General features: G+C 42.1%; 1 protein-coding gene across 1 annotated transcript in view; it reads right to left on the reverse strand.

The window, feature by feature from the left end:
• Positions 1-13,286, reverse strand: part of IARS2 (isoleucyl-tRNA synthetase 2, mitochondrial) — a 34,012-nt gene that overhangs the window by 3,222 nt on the left and 17,504 nt on the right. Inside the window, exons 13-20 of the mRNA XM_081185980.1 lie at positions 13,171-13,273; positions 12,527-12,614; positions 7,488-7,596; positions 7,300-7,402; positions 3,845-3,970; positions 2,358-2,489; positions 1,107-1,213; positions 477-622 (exon numbers count right to left, since the gene is read on the reverse strand). Of these exons, the coding sequence (XP_081042106.1) occupies positions 477-622; positions 1,107-1,213; positions 2,358-2,489; positions 3,845-3,970; positions 7,300-7,402; positions 7,488-7,596; positions 12,527-12,614; positions 13,171-13,273 (914 nt within the window). The remainder of the gene's footprint in view (positions 1-476; positions 623-1,106; positions 1,214-2,357; positions 2,490-3,844; positions 3,971-7,299; positions 7,403-7,487; positions 7,597-12,526; positions 12,615-13,170; positions 13,274-13,286) is intronic.

The following is a 13,286-nucleotide window of genomic DNA, read 5'->3' on the forward strand; positions in this document are numbered from 1 at the left end:
AGTGCAAAGCCCTGCAAGCGGCTCCGCTTTGCTTGACTGACGGCAGCCATGGATCCAGTCGAGTGCATTCGCTCCTTAACACGCACAGGCATTTTCCCTTACTTTCTAGGAGCAAAAAAGTGCGTGTTTTGGAGCGAAAATTACGGTAATACCCAAAGCAGCTGTTCATATAGTCAACCCTGGAACACCCCTGCGAAGCTAAGGCTGTCAGTTAAAATTTCACTTATTGGGGCACTCTTAATATTTTAGCTTTAGATCATCAATATTACAAGATTTTAAAGACTCCCATCTTTTCCTAAAATGATTAGTTTAACTTTCTTGGGGGCCTGCAGACAGTTCCACCATTCCAGCCAATGCACAGACAGTTCTTCAAATGTTTAGATAAAGGAATTCCCAGGGATTCTCAAACACACTGCTAAGGCTATAACATACAAGAGCCCTGCGTGAAGAAGCACCTGACAGCTCCAGCTACTTACCTTTCTGATACGGAAGGTACTGGAATACCTCTTCAGCCAAATGAGGAAGGATTGGTGCAAAAGAACGAACCACCGTGTCAAAAATTGCAGCTAAGGCTGTTTGGCATGAGCGGCGCTTGGGATCTTTTTCTTCTTCACAATAAAGTCTGAAATGGGGGGGATTGAACTTTTAGATATTGGTAGGAATTAAAAGCTGGAATGATGCCATTTTAAACTGGGAATGTCCAAGTATTTTCCCTTCTATATTTCAAACAACTAATATACTTTCGCATTTGGCAAATTAATACGTGTGTGTGTGCGTGTGTGTGTGTGTGTGTGTGTGTCAACACACAAATAGCACTGAACCCAGTGGTTTTGGTACCGATGGCTAGAATTTTTTCACACTGTTTTATTTAGGGGGGAGTGAAGCACACACAAAATCAAAAACTAAATAAATTTCAGGTTTAAGATTCCACTCGTACATATGATGGAAGCTTTTGCAAGCTAGTAACAACAAAGGCCTGGTTCATGTATTGCTTGTGCATCTCTGCGTGTGCATTGAGGTTTCCTAAAGACAAGCTTTCTTAAGAGGGAACCAAGGTATAGTGAATAGGGAGACTCGCATTAGTAAGGGTACACTATTATACATACCTGTCCTTGATTATGCTAAAGTAAAAACTAGACAGCTCTCTAGTATGGAAGGCTTGCAGTAATCGTATGACTTTGCCATAGTCATATTCCTTATACGCTGTTGTAACCTGAAAAAATAAAATACAAAAACAGACAGCTAAATTAAGAAGCAAGTACTGAAGATTCAGAAACCACAGGAAGAGAAAGAGCCTTTCTCCATTCACACCTCCATGCCCAGTATTTACATAAGAGAGCCTCTTGGATCAGGCCAATGGCCCATCTGCTCCAGCATTTTGTTCTCACAGTGGCCAATCAGATGCCTCCAGGATTTAAAGACAGGAGTACTACTGGGGGGGGGGGGAATGCCCCAAAAGTCCTGATTTGCTTATATGTACATAAGTTTTTAGCATTGCGGCTCTAGCCCTCTGGAATCGGTTACCTGCTGAAATTAGGCAGGCACTTAGAATCATGACATGTAGGTGCCCACTGAACAGGTTTTTGCTAAAGGTTTTCTGGGAGTCATTTATGAAACCCTGGTTATGCATCTGTAGAGGTAGCTTTATTGTTTATTCAGAGTTTGTAGGAATGGTTTTAATGGTTTTTTGAATTTGCATTTTATCTTCAATTTGCCCCATTGTACATTGCTTGGATTTGTGAAGCGGTTAAGAAATGTGCTAAATAAAAAATAAATAATGCCTTGGCTGAATTATGACCACTAGGGGCTCCCCAATTCATATTTAAAATTCTCTATGCTTTGAGTACAAAATGCTATTTAATAATAATTAAAAAATTATTATTTACACTCTGCGCATCTGGCTAGATTTCCCCAGCCACCCTGGGTGGATTCCAGCGAAATATAAAAACATAATAAAATGTCAATCATTAAAAACATCTGCAAGCCTGTTGTAATCATAAGGAGGGTCTCTCTTATGCTCCAGATTGGCATTCATGACAAAACACTGTCTATCTCCTAGGACCTTAGCTTAAATATGATTCAATCCAACCTGTCTTCTAAGTACCGTATTTTTTGCACCATAACACTCACTTTTTTCCTCCTAAAAAGTAAGGGGAAATGTCTGTGCGTGTTATGGAGGGAATGCCTACGGGTGGCATGCCTACGGATTTTCCTCCTCTAAAAACTACGTGCGTGTTACGGTCAGGTGCGTGTTATAGAGCGAAAATTACGGTAATTCACACAGCTGACTGCTCAAAGGCTCACATCCTTCTGCTGTATGCACTTATAACTCCTAGTCCCCCTCCTTCCCTGCTTACCTTGTTTGCATAGCCCTGCAGCAGGTGGAGCATATACTGGTCTATTACATACATCTCTGATGTGGGGACTGTGTCCGTCTCCGGAGTGAAGCCGGCCAGGTTGCCGAGCAAGAAACGGAGTGTGTTCCGAAGCTATCAACAAACCAGTCAGCAACATGCATTAATCAGGATAACTCCACAAAATCCAGAATGATACAGCAGTAATAATTTAAAACAGGTTTTGCTACCAATAGTGCCATTAACATTTCAGAGGCTTTTCTAATTCCTTGAGAATGCTGGAGACTCCTATCTGGTCACTTTTCCAATACAAGCTTTGTTTCACAATTTGGGGTGGAAAGAAAGGAGACTGTTTATAGTTGCCTGGAAATCACCTCAAGGTGATCCTCCCTGATCCTAAAGGAGTTTGAAATCATGTCAAGAAGTCACATGATCTCCAAATGCTTTCAGCTCTTCCCTTCCTCTCCTTTCCAAAGCTCTATGTGGCTTGCAATATACAATGGAGGAATACCAGATCAGAGGACTGCCCAATTGTTATCAGTGCCAAGGCCCTAGGGCTGGAAAGGAAAGTTATGGCAAACACAAGGTAGCTGGACTTTACTGCCTAGGCACACGCGTCACATGATGCAACATCAGTTTTCCAAAATTCCAGCTGAATGGCCTGTCAAGTGGGAAGAGTAGGAGACACTGGGCTTTGACAACAGCCTTGAGTTGGCTGCAACACTGTCAGTTTGCATCCCTTAGTGCAGAAAGTATTGATCTGATGTGTAGAGATCTTTCATATTCTAATTAATTCAAGAGGAAGCTTCTCTATGTGAAAGAAACAAGCAGAAGGTTCATGATGTTTGGGTTATTCCTTCAGAGAAGCTGAGTACAGCTGGCTTAAACTGGTTCTGTTATCTCTTCTGTCAAGGTCATGCTGACTAAAAAAAGGCCAGAAGGAGCCTGGGTTTCACTTTCTCTTTCTATCTCTCTTCCTTCTGGTGTGGTGTTCTGCACATAGTATACTTAGCACTAAAGTTTAGTCTTATTGTAAGTTATTGTAAGTTTAAGTTAAGTCTGCTGCAACTGGATTTCTTATGGACAGTGCCAATCCTGAATGTATTAGATTTGTGACCATTATGCTCATTTGTCTTCAGTAGCTCTGCTGGATGAAATACAATTGCCTCTGGTCTATTTTTTGGGAATCCTGCAATGTGTTTTAAGTTTTTACTCTGCTAACTATACATTGGAGTTCTGCTCTGGATCAGTATTGAGGAGAATTCCATGACAAACACATCTAGTTCTACCATAAGAATAGGTAGTTATCTGAGGCTGGGCTGCAGCAAGTGGTAGCTGAAACAGAAACTAAAGAGAAGATCTCAAACATTATTTCCTGGTTATGCATTCTACAAAACAAACTGACAGTTTTAAATCTGAAATGGCTCCTACTGAAGAGGAGACACTCTATTTTTCTTCTTACTGTTGTTATTATTCTCTTGGCTTCCTACCTTGTTGATGTCATCTCGTGCAGAGTTAAGCACAGCTGGCCCAATAAGAACTTCCGCAAAGACATTCGACTCTGCCACCCACCAGCGTAGAATATCGGCGCCATATGGAGGGTCTGTACTGTGGTCCTGTGAGTGTAAAGATTGGGTGGGTAGGGGGAGAGATTAAAAGAGAGAGACTAGCTCTGCAAACCTGCTGAATTTACACAGTGGGTGAGAGCCAACAGCTCCATTCTGCTACTGGAAGCCAGCACAACAACAACTGCTAGTGCAACAGGACTTTCCTCTCTTCTCCTCCTCTCCCAAATCCGCTCAGGTCAGGTGAATCCCCAGAACCGGGGTGGGGTGGGGAGGAGGACTGTTCTATCAGGCAAGCAGAAATGGAACAAACTCTTTAGCGTTACGTTGGAAGTCTACCTAGCATGTTTTGTTGACAACACACATTTTCCTGGAGCACAAAAAGCACCAACTGCTTACAGATTTCTGGCAGCACATAAATGAAATCTTGACATGCAGCCACCCCACAATTCAACTGGACCAGAGATTCTCAAATGAAAATTAGCAGCATAGTTGCTGTTCCTTATTGCTCTGCAGAGCACAACACACACACACACACACACACACACACACACACACACACACACCTATGTCATGCTTGCTAGTGCAAAGCTTGGGGGGGGGAGGGAGAGAAAAGTCAAACCACACTTGCTGTCAACTTGGAGCCCTCAAGGATTGTGGCAGGACAATCTACATCAAAGGATCAGCATTACTTTTTACTTGAAAAGCTTTCAAGTCACAGACATGGGGGGGGGGTGCAGGGAAGTTCCTTGCTGCTGTAAAAACTACTACACAGCAACTACTGATGTTCTTGCCTAGAGAGAAAGGGGAAGCACCATAGTTTAGGGGTAGTAGGCTCCAGGTTCAATCATTGAGAAGGACTTCTGGTCTGAAAACCTGGAGAGTTGCCATTGAGCTAGGTGGACCGCTGGTCTGACTCAGTGTAAGGCAGGAGATGGTCTGTTCCCCATTTCTTCCCCTGGCACAGAAATGCAGTAGAATGCTGTGGGCGGATATGCCCCTCCTCTGCCAGCCTCAAGCATGCTAACAATTCCCCTCACCCCAGCCATTAAATTTTTTAAGCCTGGTTTAGCAAAAGCTGCAGCCAATTTCTCTCCTCCTGTTTAGAATTGTGCTTGTTTACTTTGGGAGGTCTGCTCCAAAAGATGAATCCCCCTTACTGAACAAGGAATGGGGCAGCCCTAGCAGAATAAGCAACTCAGTTACAAGTATGTAGTGAAACAATTTATACAACTCTCGTCTCTCTTTCTCTCTCCCCCCTCCCCAACTGCTCACCTCCCCTCCTTTTTCTATTTTCCTCTAACTCATTACTGTCATCTGCCATCTGAACTGCACTATAATAAGTAGCAAAAAAGAAAAACTAAGCATGGTCAAGAGGAAGAGTACTAGAGTAACAACTGTAGCATGCACTGAACTTCAGGAAAATACATCCACAAACCAACCTGCACGCTAAATATTTCCTTCATACACATTAAAATCGGAACAAACATCAGGATTATCTTCAAATCCTGATATCAGAACTTCTAAATTTCAAATGATATGGTGGCACAGAACAACTCAGCCAACATGTGAAGCATACATTAGAACAGACCTGTTTGATAAAGGTCAAAGAACCAGACTCAAAATGTTCCCATATAAGACAAGAGGGTTGCTTGGGTAGAGGGTCTAGCGACTGATTCCCATTTAAAGATGTTTATGTCCTGGTCTCCAATGACACATGGTATGGCATCAAGTAGCTGAACCCTTATTAATTCACTGGGGATTGCTCCACATTCCCAGATCCAAGAGCTCTGGCAAAGTAGAAATTCGGGATCTATCAAATCTAGCCAGAACAGCCAAAGGACCAGCTAGGAGCTGGGCAGTGAACATCAATACACAAGCTAAACAGTTGATCAAAATGTTAATAAGTCAAGCACAAGTTGAGCTTCAAGCCACCAGGCATGAAAACCATTCCCCCCCCCCCCCGCAGAACAGGCACTGATAAGCAAGGTAAAGCAGCAATAAAACTGGTCTGTTTTTATGATGATTGATATATGCAAGCGAGGCTGCCAAGGACTGTATTTCAACGACTGTTTAAGGATACACAAGGAAGCTCAGCTTCAGAAAGACACTTTAGGAAGCTTTTCCATCAGCAGCAATAAAAATCTGCTCTTTTCAACAACTGGAGCGAAGTGTTACCTTCGTGCCATATTTCCCCTTCCCTCTAAAGCCATCAGAAGCAGACTGAGGTTTTAATGGAGTTTCAGTATAACCGGACTAGGCACAGAACAACTTCCGAGTACTCTTCTACAGAACCTGCTGAACAGGAAATTCTAGAATAAAAGCAACATGCATGATCTTGAAAATACCTAAGCCGAAGAGACTGCTGGATGCACCCAGTGCACCAAATTTCTATACAAAAGACAAGAGCGTTGCTTGGGTACTCAAAACTATCTTGCTGACACAGTTTAAACGTAACAAAACCATGTCCTTGAGACTGCTTTACGTTAATGTGGCACAAGTAATTCACGTGGAAGGTGAGCTTAGAATACAACATTTGAGGGACATATAGACCTGGTGTGAATATGGCAATTGAACCATGGTTTATTGTGACATGAGCAAACCTAGGACTCGTGCTCCTCCACACCTCCCCTCCTCTAGTGAAATATGAGGTTGGAGGCTTTCGCTTCAGATTTCAATTAAATCAGTTTAATGCTGCATCCAAATCCTATACTAGTTAATTCTAACTATAGTTAGTTGGGGGAGAAAACCAGCTTTGTAATTCACGTTTCAAGCAACCACAGTTAACCTAAGTGCAATTTTATCACTTTGAACATAACTCTTAAACTGTGGTTAATCTGAAGTGGAAGTGACAGCTTCCAACTTCCTCTTCGCAGTCACAAGAGAGGAGGGGAGGTGGGAGCACCTAAGACTTGTTCTCATAATGATAAGTCAGTGTTTATTATGCCTATGAGCTCTTTCACCAATGCATCTGCCTTTACCTCCCTTCCAGCCTGATCCTGGTTAACCTACCCACTCAGCCTGCATGCTATGCTCTCAGCTAAACCTTTCAACTCCAGAACATAGAAAGCTGCCTATTGATTCCTGTAGCCCAGTGGCTCTCCAAAGTCTCAAGCAGTGGACTTGCCCATCATTTGCTACTTTATCCTTCCACACAATGGGTACTCTGCTGCTGTGGTACCTAAGAACATGTCTTACTCGCCACCTTCTTAGTAATTCTTCTCTCACTGCTGAGCTGGGAATGGATTTAATGCAAAGCAAATTATTTCAGGCAGTAAATAATCGGACCTAGCTGAACTATTGGGTGCTTACCATTGCTACTCTGAGAAACTAATAGACTGATTTTTGTGATTTGGGAACGTAACGATGCAATTACTCACATTGCCACCATTGATGACTACATCTGGATCGACAACGTTGCCAATCGATTTAGACATCTTTTCTCCTTTTTCACCAAGAGTGAATCCATGAACCATAACCGCCCTAGAAGAAAGACTCTGACGCTGTCATTTCCATCCAGAGGTTCAACAGATAGTTACGATGTACTACTTTCCAAGCATCAACTTACTTAAATGGTGCCTTTTTTCGTGTTGCCACGCTGGTCAAGAGAGAAGACTGAAACCAGCCTCCCAGCTGGTCTTTCCCTTCCAAGTATAGATCAGCCCTTTCACCTGCATCTGAATAAAGTCAAGAAAAAAGTGGCATTTTAAAGCAGGAATTTAGCTGCTGTGGAGCTTTTGCTTTAATACCGTGTTATACTAATGTAACCCGTAAGACAGCTTTACAGCAAAGTTTACACAAAGCCCTTTAAAAACACACACACAACACCATCACACAATCTGAACATGCCTCATAAATAAAATACTAAATCTAACCATTTTTAAAGACACTTAAAAGACTTCAGAGTGTAGGTACTGTTAAGCTTCTTACTCCCAAATAAAAGGGTGAATCCAGTTGTTTGATTTAATAAAAGACACACCTCCTGTGACCTGAATAGGAGTGGGAAAGGTAGAATTTTGGCCAGTGCATCTTTTCACATCCCTGAAGTCTTATGCAAGAAGACACCTCATTCACTTGCATTTCCTCCCCTAGCATAAGGCCTCTGTCCCATATTAAACCTATGAAAATGAGGGAGCAGATTTTTGGAAAAAATATAATTTGCCTTGCAATGGGAACTTTGAAAATTTCATTTTTTTCCCTCCACAGCAGTATTCAGTTACTCCTTTCAGAGATTCCTTTGTCACACCATTTTTACAGCCTTCTGCTGTTTGTTTAAGGAATTTTGATATTTAAATTCTGCTGTAACAAGCACAACGTGACAAAGGTCACAGAGAAGTGATTTACTATGTAACACACCTATACACTAAAGTCATGCCTTAAGTGTGGCAGCAACTGTACTTTGGAACTCCCTGCCTATTGACATTAGGTAGGCACCTGCCAGAAGCTTTTCTTCTTTCAGCGGGCCTTGTGACACACTCCTTCAGTGAAGATGGGAGCAAAGTCTGGAGTGATTTGACCTTGGTCACTCCCCTCCTCAAACAACAAAGAATTCAATACATCATATAAACCTAAAACAGGAACTCTTGATATCGGGGGTTCCTGTGACAACTCATTCCCTGAAGTAGGTATCAATAAAAGCTGAGGCATGATGGAAAAAAACCTGTATTTTTCTTGACTAAACTTGAAAGGAGGATAAAGCTTGGCAGTTCACTATTAAAGACACAATACAGTGGTACCTCGGGTTAAGAACTTAATTTGTTCTGGAGGTCTGCTCTTAACCTGAAACTGTTCTTAACCTGAAGCACCACTTTAGCTAATGGGGCCTCCTGCTACTGCCGCGCTGCCGGAGCACGATTTCTGGTCTCATCCTGAAGCAAAGTTCTTAACCCAAGGTACTATTTCTGGGTTAGCGGAGTCTGTAGCCTGAAGCATATGTAACCTCAAGCGTATGTAACCCGAGGTACCACTGTACTTATTTTCTGTCAGAAACACTGTTTCACATTTGAACAAGAACTTTACTTATAATTCTCCGCAACAGAAGAGTTTCTATTAAAACTATCTCCTTCTAGAATGGCTATCCACTTTTCCTTTTCACATAAAAGCACCTCTAGCCCCTTCCTAAATCCTTTTCAGCCACCTAAGGAAATTAAACAGGTTTATCCTGCCTAACTAGCTGTTTCTTTAACATCCTCACTCTCTCCTAATTGGCCAGTTCTCCTCCCTGGTATGATTGGCTAAGGGTCCCCAAGATGATGACCCAATGGTCTGTCTGGGGCCCATCCAGAGACATGATTTGGTTAGACGTTTTATTGTTTTTAGATGTTATGTTTTGATTTTATTTTTCATTTCATTTTTTAAAGTCACAATAGGGTAACCTGCCCTGGGCTCCTTTGGGAGGAAGGGAAGGATACAAATTTAATAAACACACACACACACACACACACACACACACACACACATACACACACACACACACACACACACACACACACACACACACACAGGCACACACACTATAATCCAGTGAAATGCAATGCACACAAGGCTCCCAACATGCGTAAGGTTTAATGGCAGGATGTTGTTGCTCTGATTACACACCCACTGCAAACATGGCACTACTCTGGCAGTCCAGAGGGCACAGGAAACTTCCTGCAGAGATTTTATTTGGAGATGGTTAAGATGAAAACCTCAAGCTTTCAATTTAAAAAATGGAGGGGAAAGACTTTAGCTCGACAAAGCTGCATTCCTGTAAAAAGTCACTTGGATTAATCCCCCATTGAAAGAACTGGGATGCCCGCAAAACAAATGCCAGTGTGGTGTGGTGGTTAAGAGCGGTGGACTCGTAATCTGGGGAACCAGGTTCGCTTCCCCGCTCCTCCACATGCAGCTGCTGGGTGACCTTGGGCCAGTCACACTTCTCTGAAGTCTCTCAGCCTCACTCACCTTGTTGTTGGGGAGGAAGGGAAAGGAGATTGTTAGCGGCTTTGAGACTCCTTAAGGGGAGTGAAAGGCGGGATATCAAGTCCAAATGCATAGCACTGCACTGTAAAAGTGTATCATGCAAGTATGTGCATTGTGGGGGAATTTTTGTTGCCAAAGAACTATATTCTGTGGGCCTCTACAAAGCACTGTAAAGTCCCTTACAGAGAAAAACGGGAAAGGAAAGAAAGGGGAAAACATATTCACAAAATGTGAAAAGCAGACAACACCTTGGGGGTGGGGGCAAATGTAATCTTGCTATGTGTGCTCCTAAGAGAAACCTTCCATTCAAACAGATTCAGTGTCAACTGTCTATCAATATGTGTGTGTTCTTGTTATTAATACACGCACTGACATACTGTTTTATAACTGCTCTGCCCAAAATTAAACCGTGTTTTGTATTATGGATTTTATGTTGGACTTTTTAAATGTGAGCTGCCTTGAATGAGTTGTATTCAGAAAAAGTGGCCTGTAAATAGTTCAAAGAAAAATAAAGAAGAAAAATATATGTTTTCAAACACAATTCTGACTTGAGACTGAAATTGGCCCAAGTTTGTGCAAACAAAAAATAATTCATTCTTAACTGCTCACATATCTCTATGTAGATATCTGCCTCTCCCCCCTACAGTTTACAACATGAAAAAAATGGGATAGAAGGCTTTTAATTAGGGTTATTCTTTACAGTTAGGGAACATAGGTTCTTAATAATCCTTTTTTTGCTGGAATATAGTATTCTGTATCTTTGATTATAGGAGACTTTAACCCATAGATTAAGTACAATTACCCAGACCTTTCCCTTAAACTACCACTGTCAGCACAAAAGCTCTAACCAGATAGTCTTGTTATAAAACAATCCCATTCGTTTAGTTAAACATTAGTGTGGTGAGAGCTAGCACAAAGACGACAGACGGATTTCAGTGCTGTTTTTATCTGATGCTCCATTTCTCTGGCATCTTTAAACTTGGCTTAAGCAAGCAGATCCTTCTGTACGAGGAACACAACCTAATTCAGTGTTTCTAGATACAGAATACTCAAACCAGAACTAAAACTCAGTATTGCACGTGTGTGTTTTGATGAATGATGGCTCTGCAAGTAGTTAAGAGTTGTGCTGCTGGGTTCTCCCAAATACTAGAGTACATTTCAACCATGACATTAAAGTGTGTCCACGACTAAACAATGTGTTGCAGTGAGAGGAATACAGCAAGATTCTCCTCTCCAGTTCCTGCTATGTCCATTTTTAGTTGAACCAGGACAACTTCCTCCTTGCAGTTTTGTAGGCATGCACTAGGTGAAAAGGAATGGTTTTAACTCAAGGTGTTGTATTGTTTGTTATGGCTTTCTCTGCAGCTTTTGAAAAGGTACAAGTAGTTTAGTTCCACTGCACAGTTGACATTGAATGTTGGAGATAGACACCTTATCTCAAGAGTTTGTAGGTATCATTGGGCAGAGCTTCCAAGCAGCTATAAACTTGGCTTCTGGCCATCAGAATTCACCTGACCAAAATATGCACAAGAAAGGAAGAATGCACTGCTAATGCACAATGTAATGTGTTGACCCTGGTTATAAAACCATCTTTGTCCACCTCTTTCAGTTTCTTGAAGAACACTGTCAGGATTTTGCAACTGTAAGGGAGCTGTACAAAATTCACCATTAACTGAATGGTTTCAAGACAAGGGGCAAAGAGCCCTTCAATAAACGGACTGTTTGCTGATGGTTCTATTGCTTCCCTGGGTTGCTGGGAAATTAAAAACACCACCACCACAACCCTGGGCCAACATGTTTTACAGTTCAACAAGATAGTTATCAGCCATTTGTGTACTCCGGGTGTAAAGTTCAAAAGCATTGATGCCCTGTACCAGATTCCGACTCAAAGCAGCATCCCATGTTGCACCTTTCTGCCATTATCCTGGGGAGCATATAAAGGTGAAGACATAGGTCTTCCCTGCCCCCCCCCCTTCTATTGTGTATATGCCACCTCTGCAAATATTCAGAGGACTGGCTACTGACACATCCACAAGCACCCTGAAAAGCCACTATTTGAAAACGACTGACATGTTCTTAAAAAACAGAATAAGAAAACAAGCCAGCTTTGTTGCCTGCAGCAAGATTAACATACTGCAGCACACAAAACCTAGCTCTTACACTTAGGAAATGAAATGCAATGACATCCATACACACTTAAACCTTCAACAGGTTTTCAACATTGTGTTACATGAAAAAAAAGCAGACCTACACTTTGCAACTGCTTAAACTAGGGTTGGGGAACCTGCAGACTTTCAGACATGTCCTGCAAGTTCATCATAATCAACACCGTCATTTATTACCTGCCCTTCACCCTAAGCTCCCAGGGCAGGTTACAACAATGAAACCACATTATTGAAAACAGTTTAAAACAACAATTTACAACTACAATAATAAGGCAAGTCCTAAAAAATACACATCTCAGGTGTCAAAAGCAAGCTAAAATGTGTGTGTATTTTGCCAACATGGTCAATTGTCAGAGATGGTGGGAGCTATAATCCAACAATATCCGGGGGGGGGGGGGCACAGTTTCTCCATCTCCCGGTGAATGTCTATTGCCCAACTGCACAATTCCTGATAGTAACTGAATTTAAAACCACTCCTTACCTTCCAAAACATGAGCCCAAGATGTTCCACTATCAAACCAGATGTCTAGGACATCCTGACCTTGTATGTAATCCTGGACATTGCCAGCCTGTTCCAGAAATAAAGAACAAATTAAGGATTCCACAACTCTCAGACAGATCAGTTTTTCTTCCATTTCTACCCCCTTGAATTCTATATTGCAAAAATTCACAAAGGACCAGCCACAGTATAACCTTTTATTATATCCTCATTGAAAGAGGTGACACATGTCAGCGTCAACTGAAGAGAAAACTCATCATGCATGTGAGGCAGCAGAAGCTAGTCCAATAAAACATTGTGCTATAATAAAATCTGTTGGCATTTTAAGGTTTAAGCTATAGTTTTCTTTTTGTGTATATATATTGTGGGCGTATTCATACAACCTATTAACAGTTCTAGTTACTGTCTTGACCCAGCTCCAGGATATTCTTTGGAACATGGGACATTACTGGGAAGTGCTCGGCCTTTGCTGCTTGCTCCCTTTATCCCAGTCTACCACGGTATATGGGATCAGAATTAACCCCTGGCCTGCCAGACCACCAGCCTCCTGGTTCCTGCTCCTTGGCTTCAGCCATTACCTACACGGACCAGGCCTTCAGAGAGAACTTCCACTGACAATGACTTACCTGTGCCAAAGCTTCACTGGGAAGAAGCTGCTCAATAGGAAGGGTCCACCAGGCATCACTGCCATGCTGCTCCACTATCTTAATAACATTCTCAATGCTTTTTCTGTACAGGGCGG

The sequence above is a fragment of the Podarcis bocagei genome, assembly GCF_964188305.1.
Source record: "Podarcis bocagei genome assembly, chromosome: 3".
Lineage (NCBI taxonomy): Eukaryota > Metazoa > Chordata > Lepidosauria > Squamata > Lacertidae > Podarcis > Podarcis bocagei.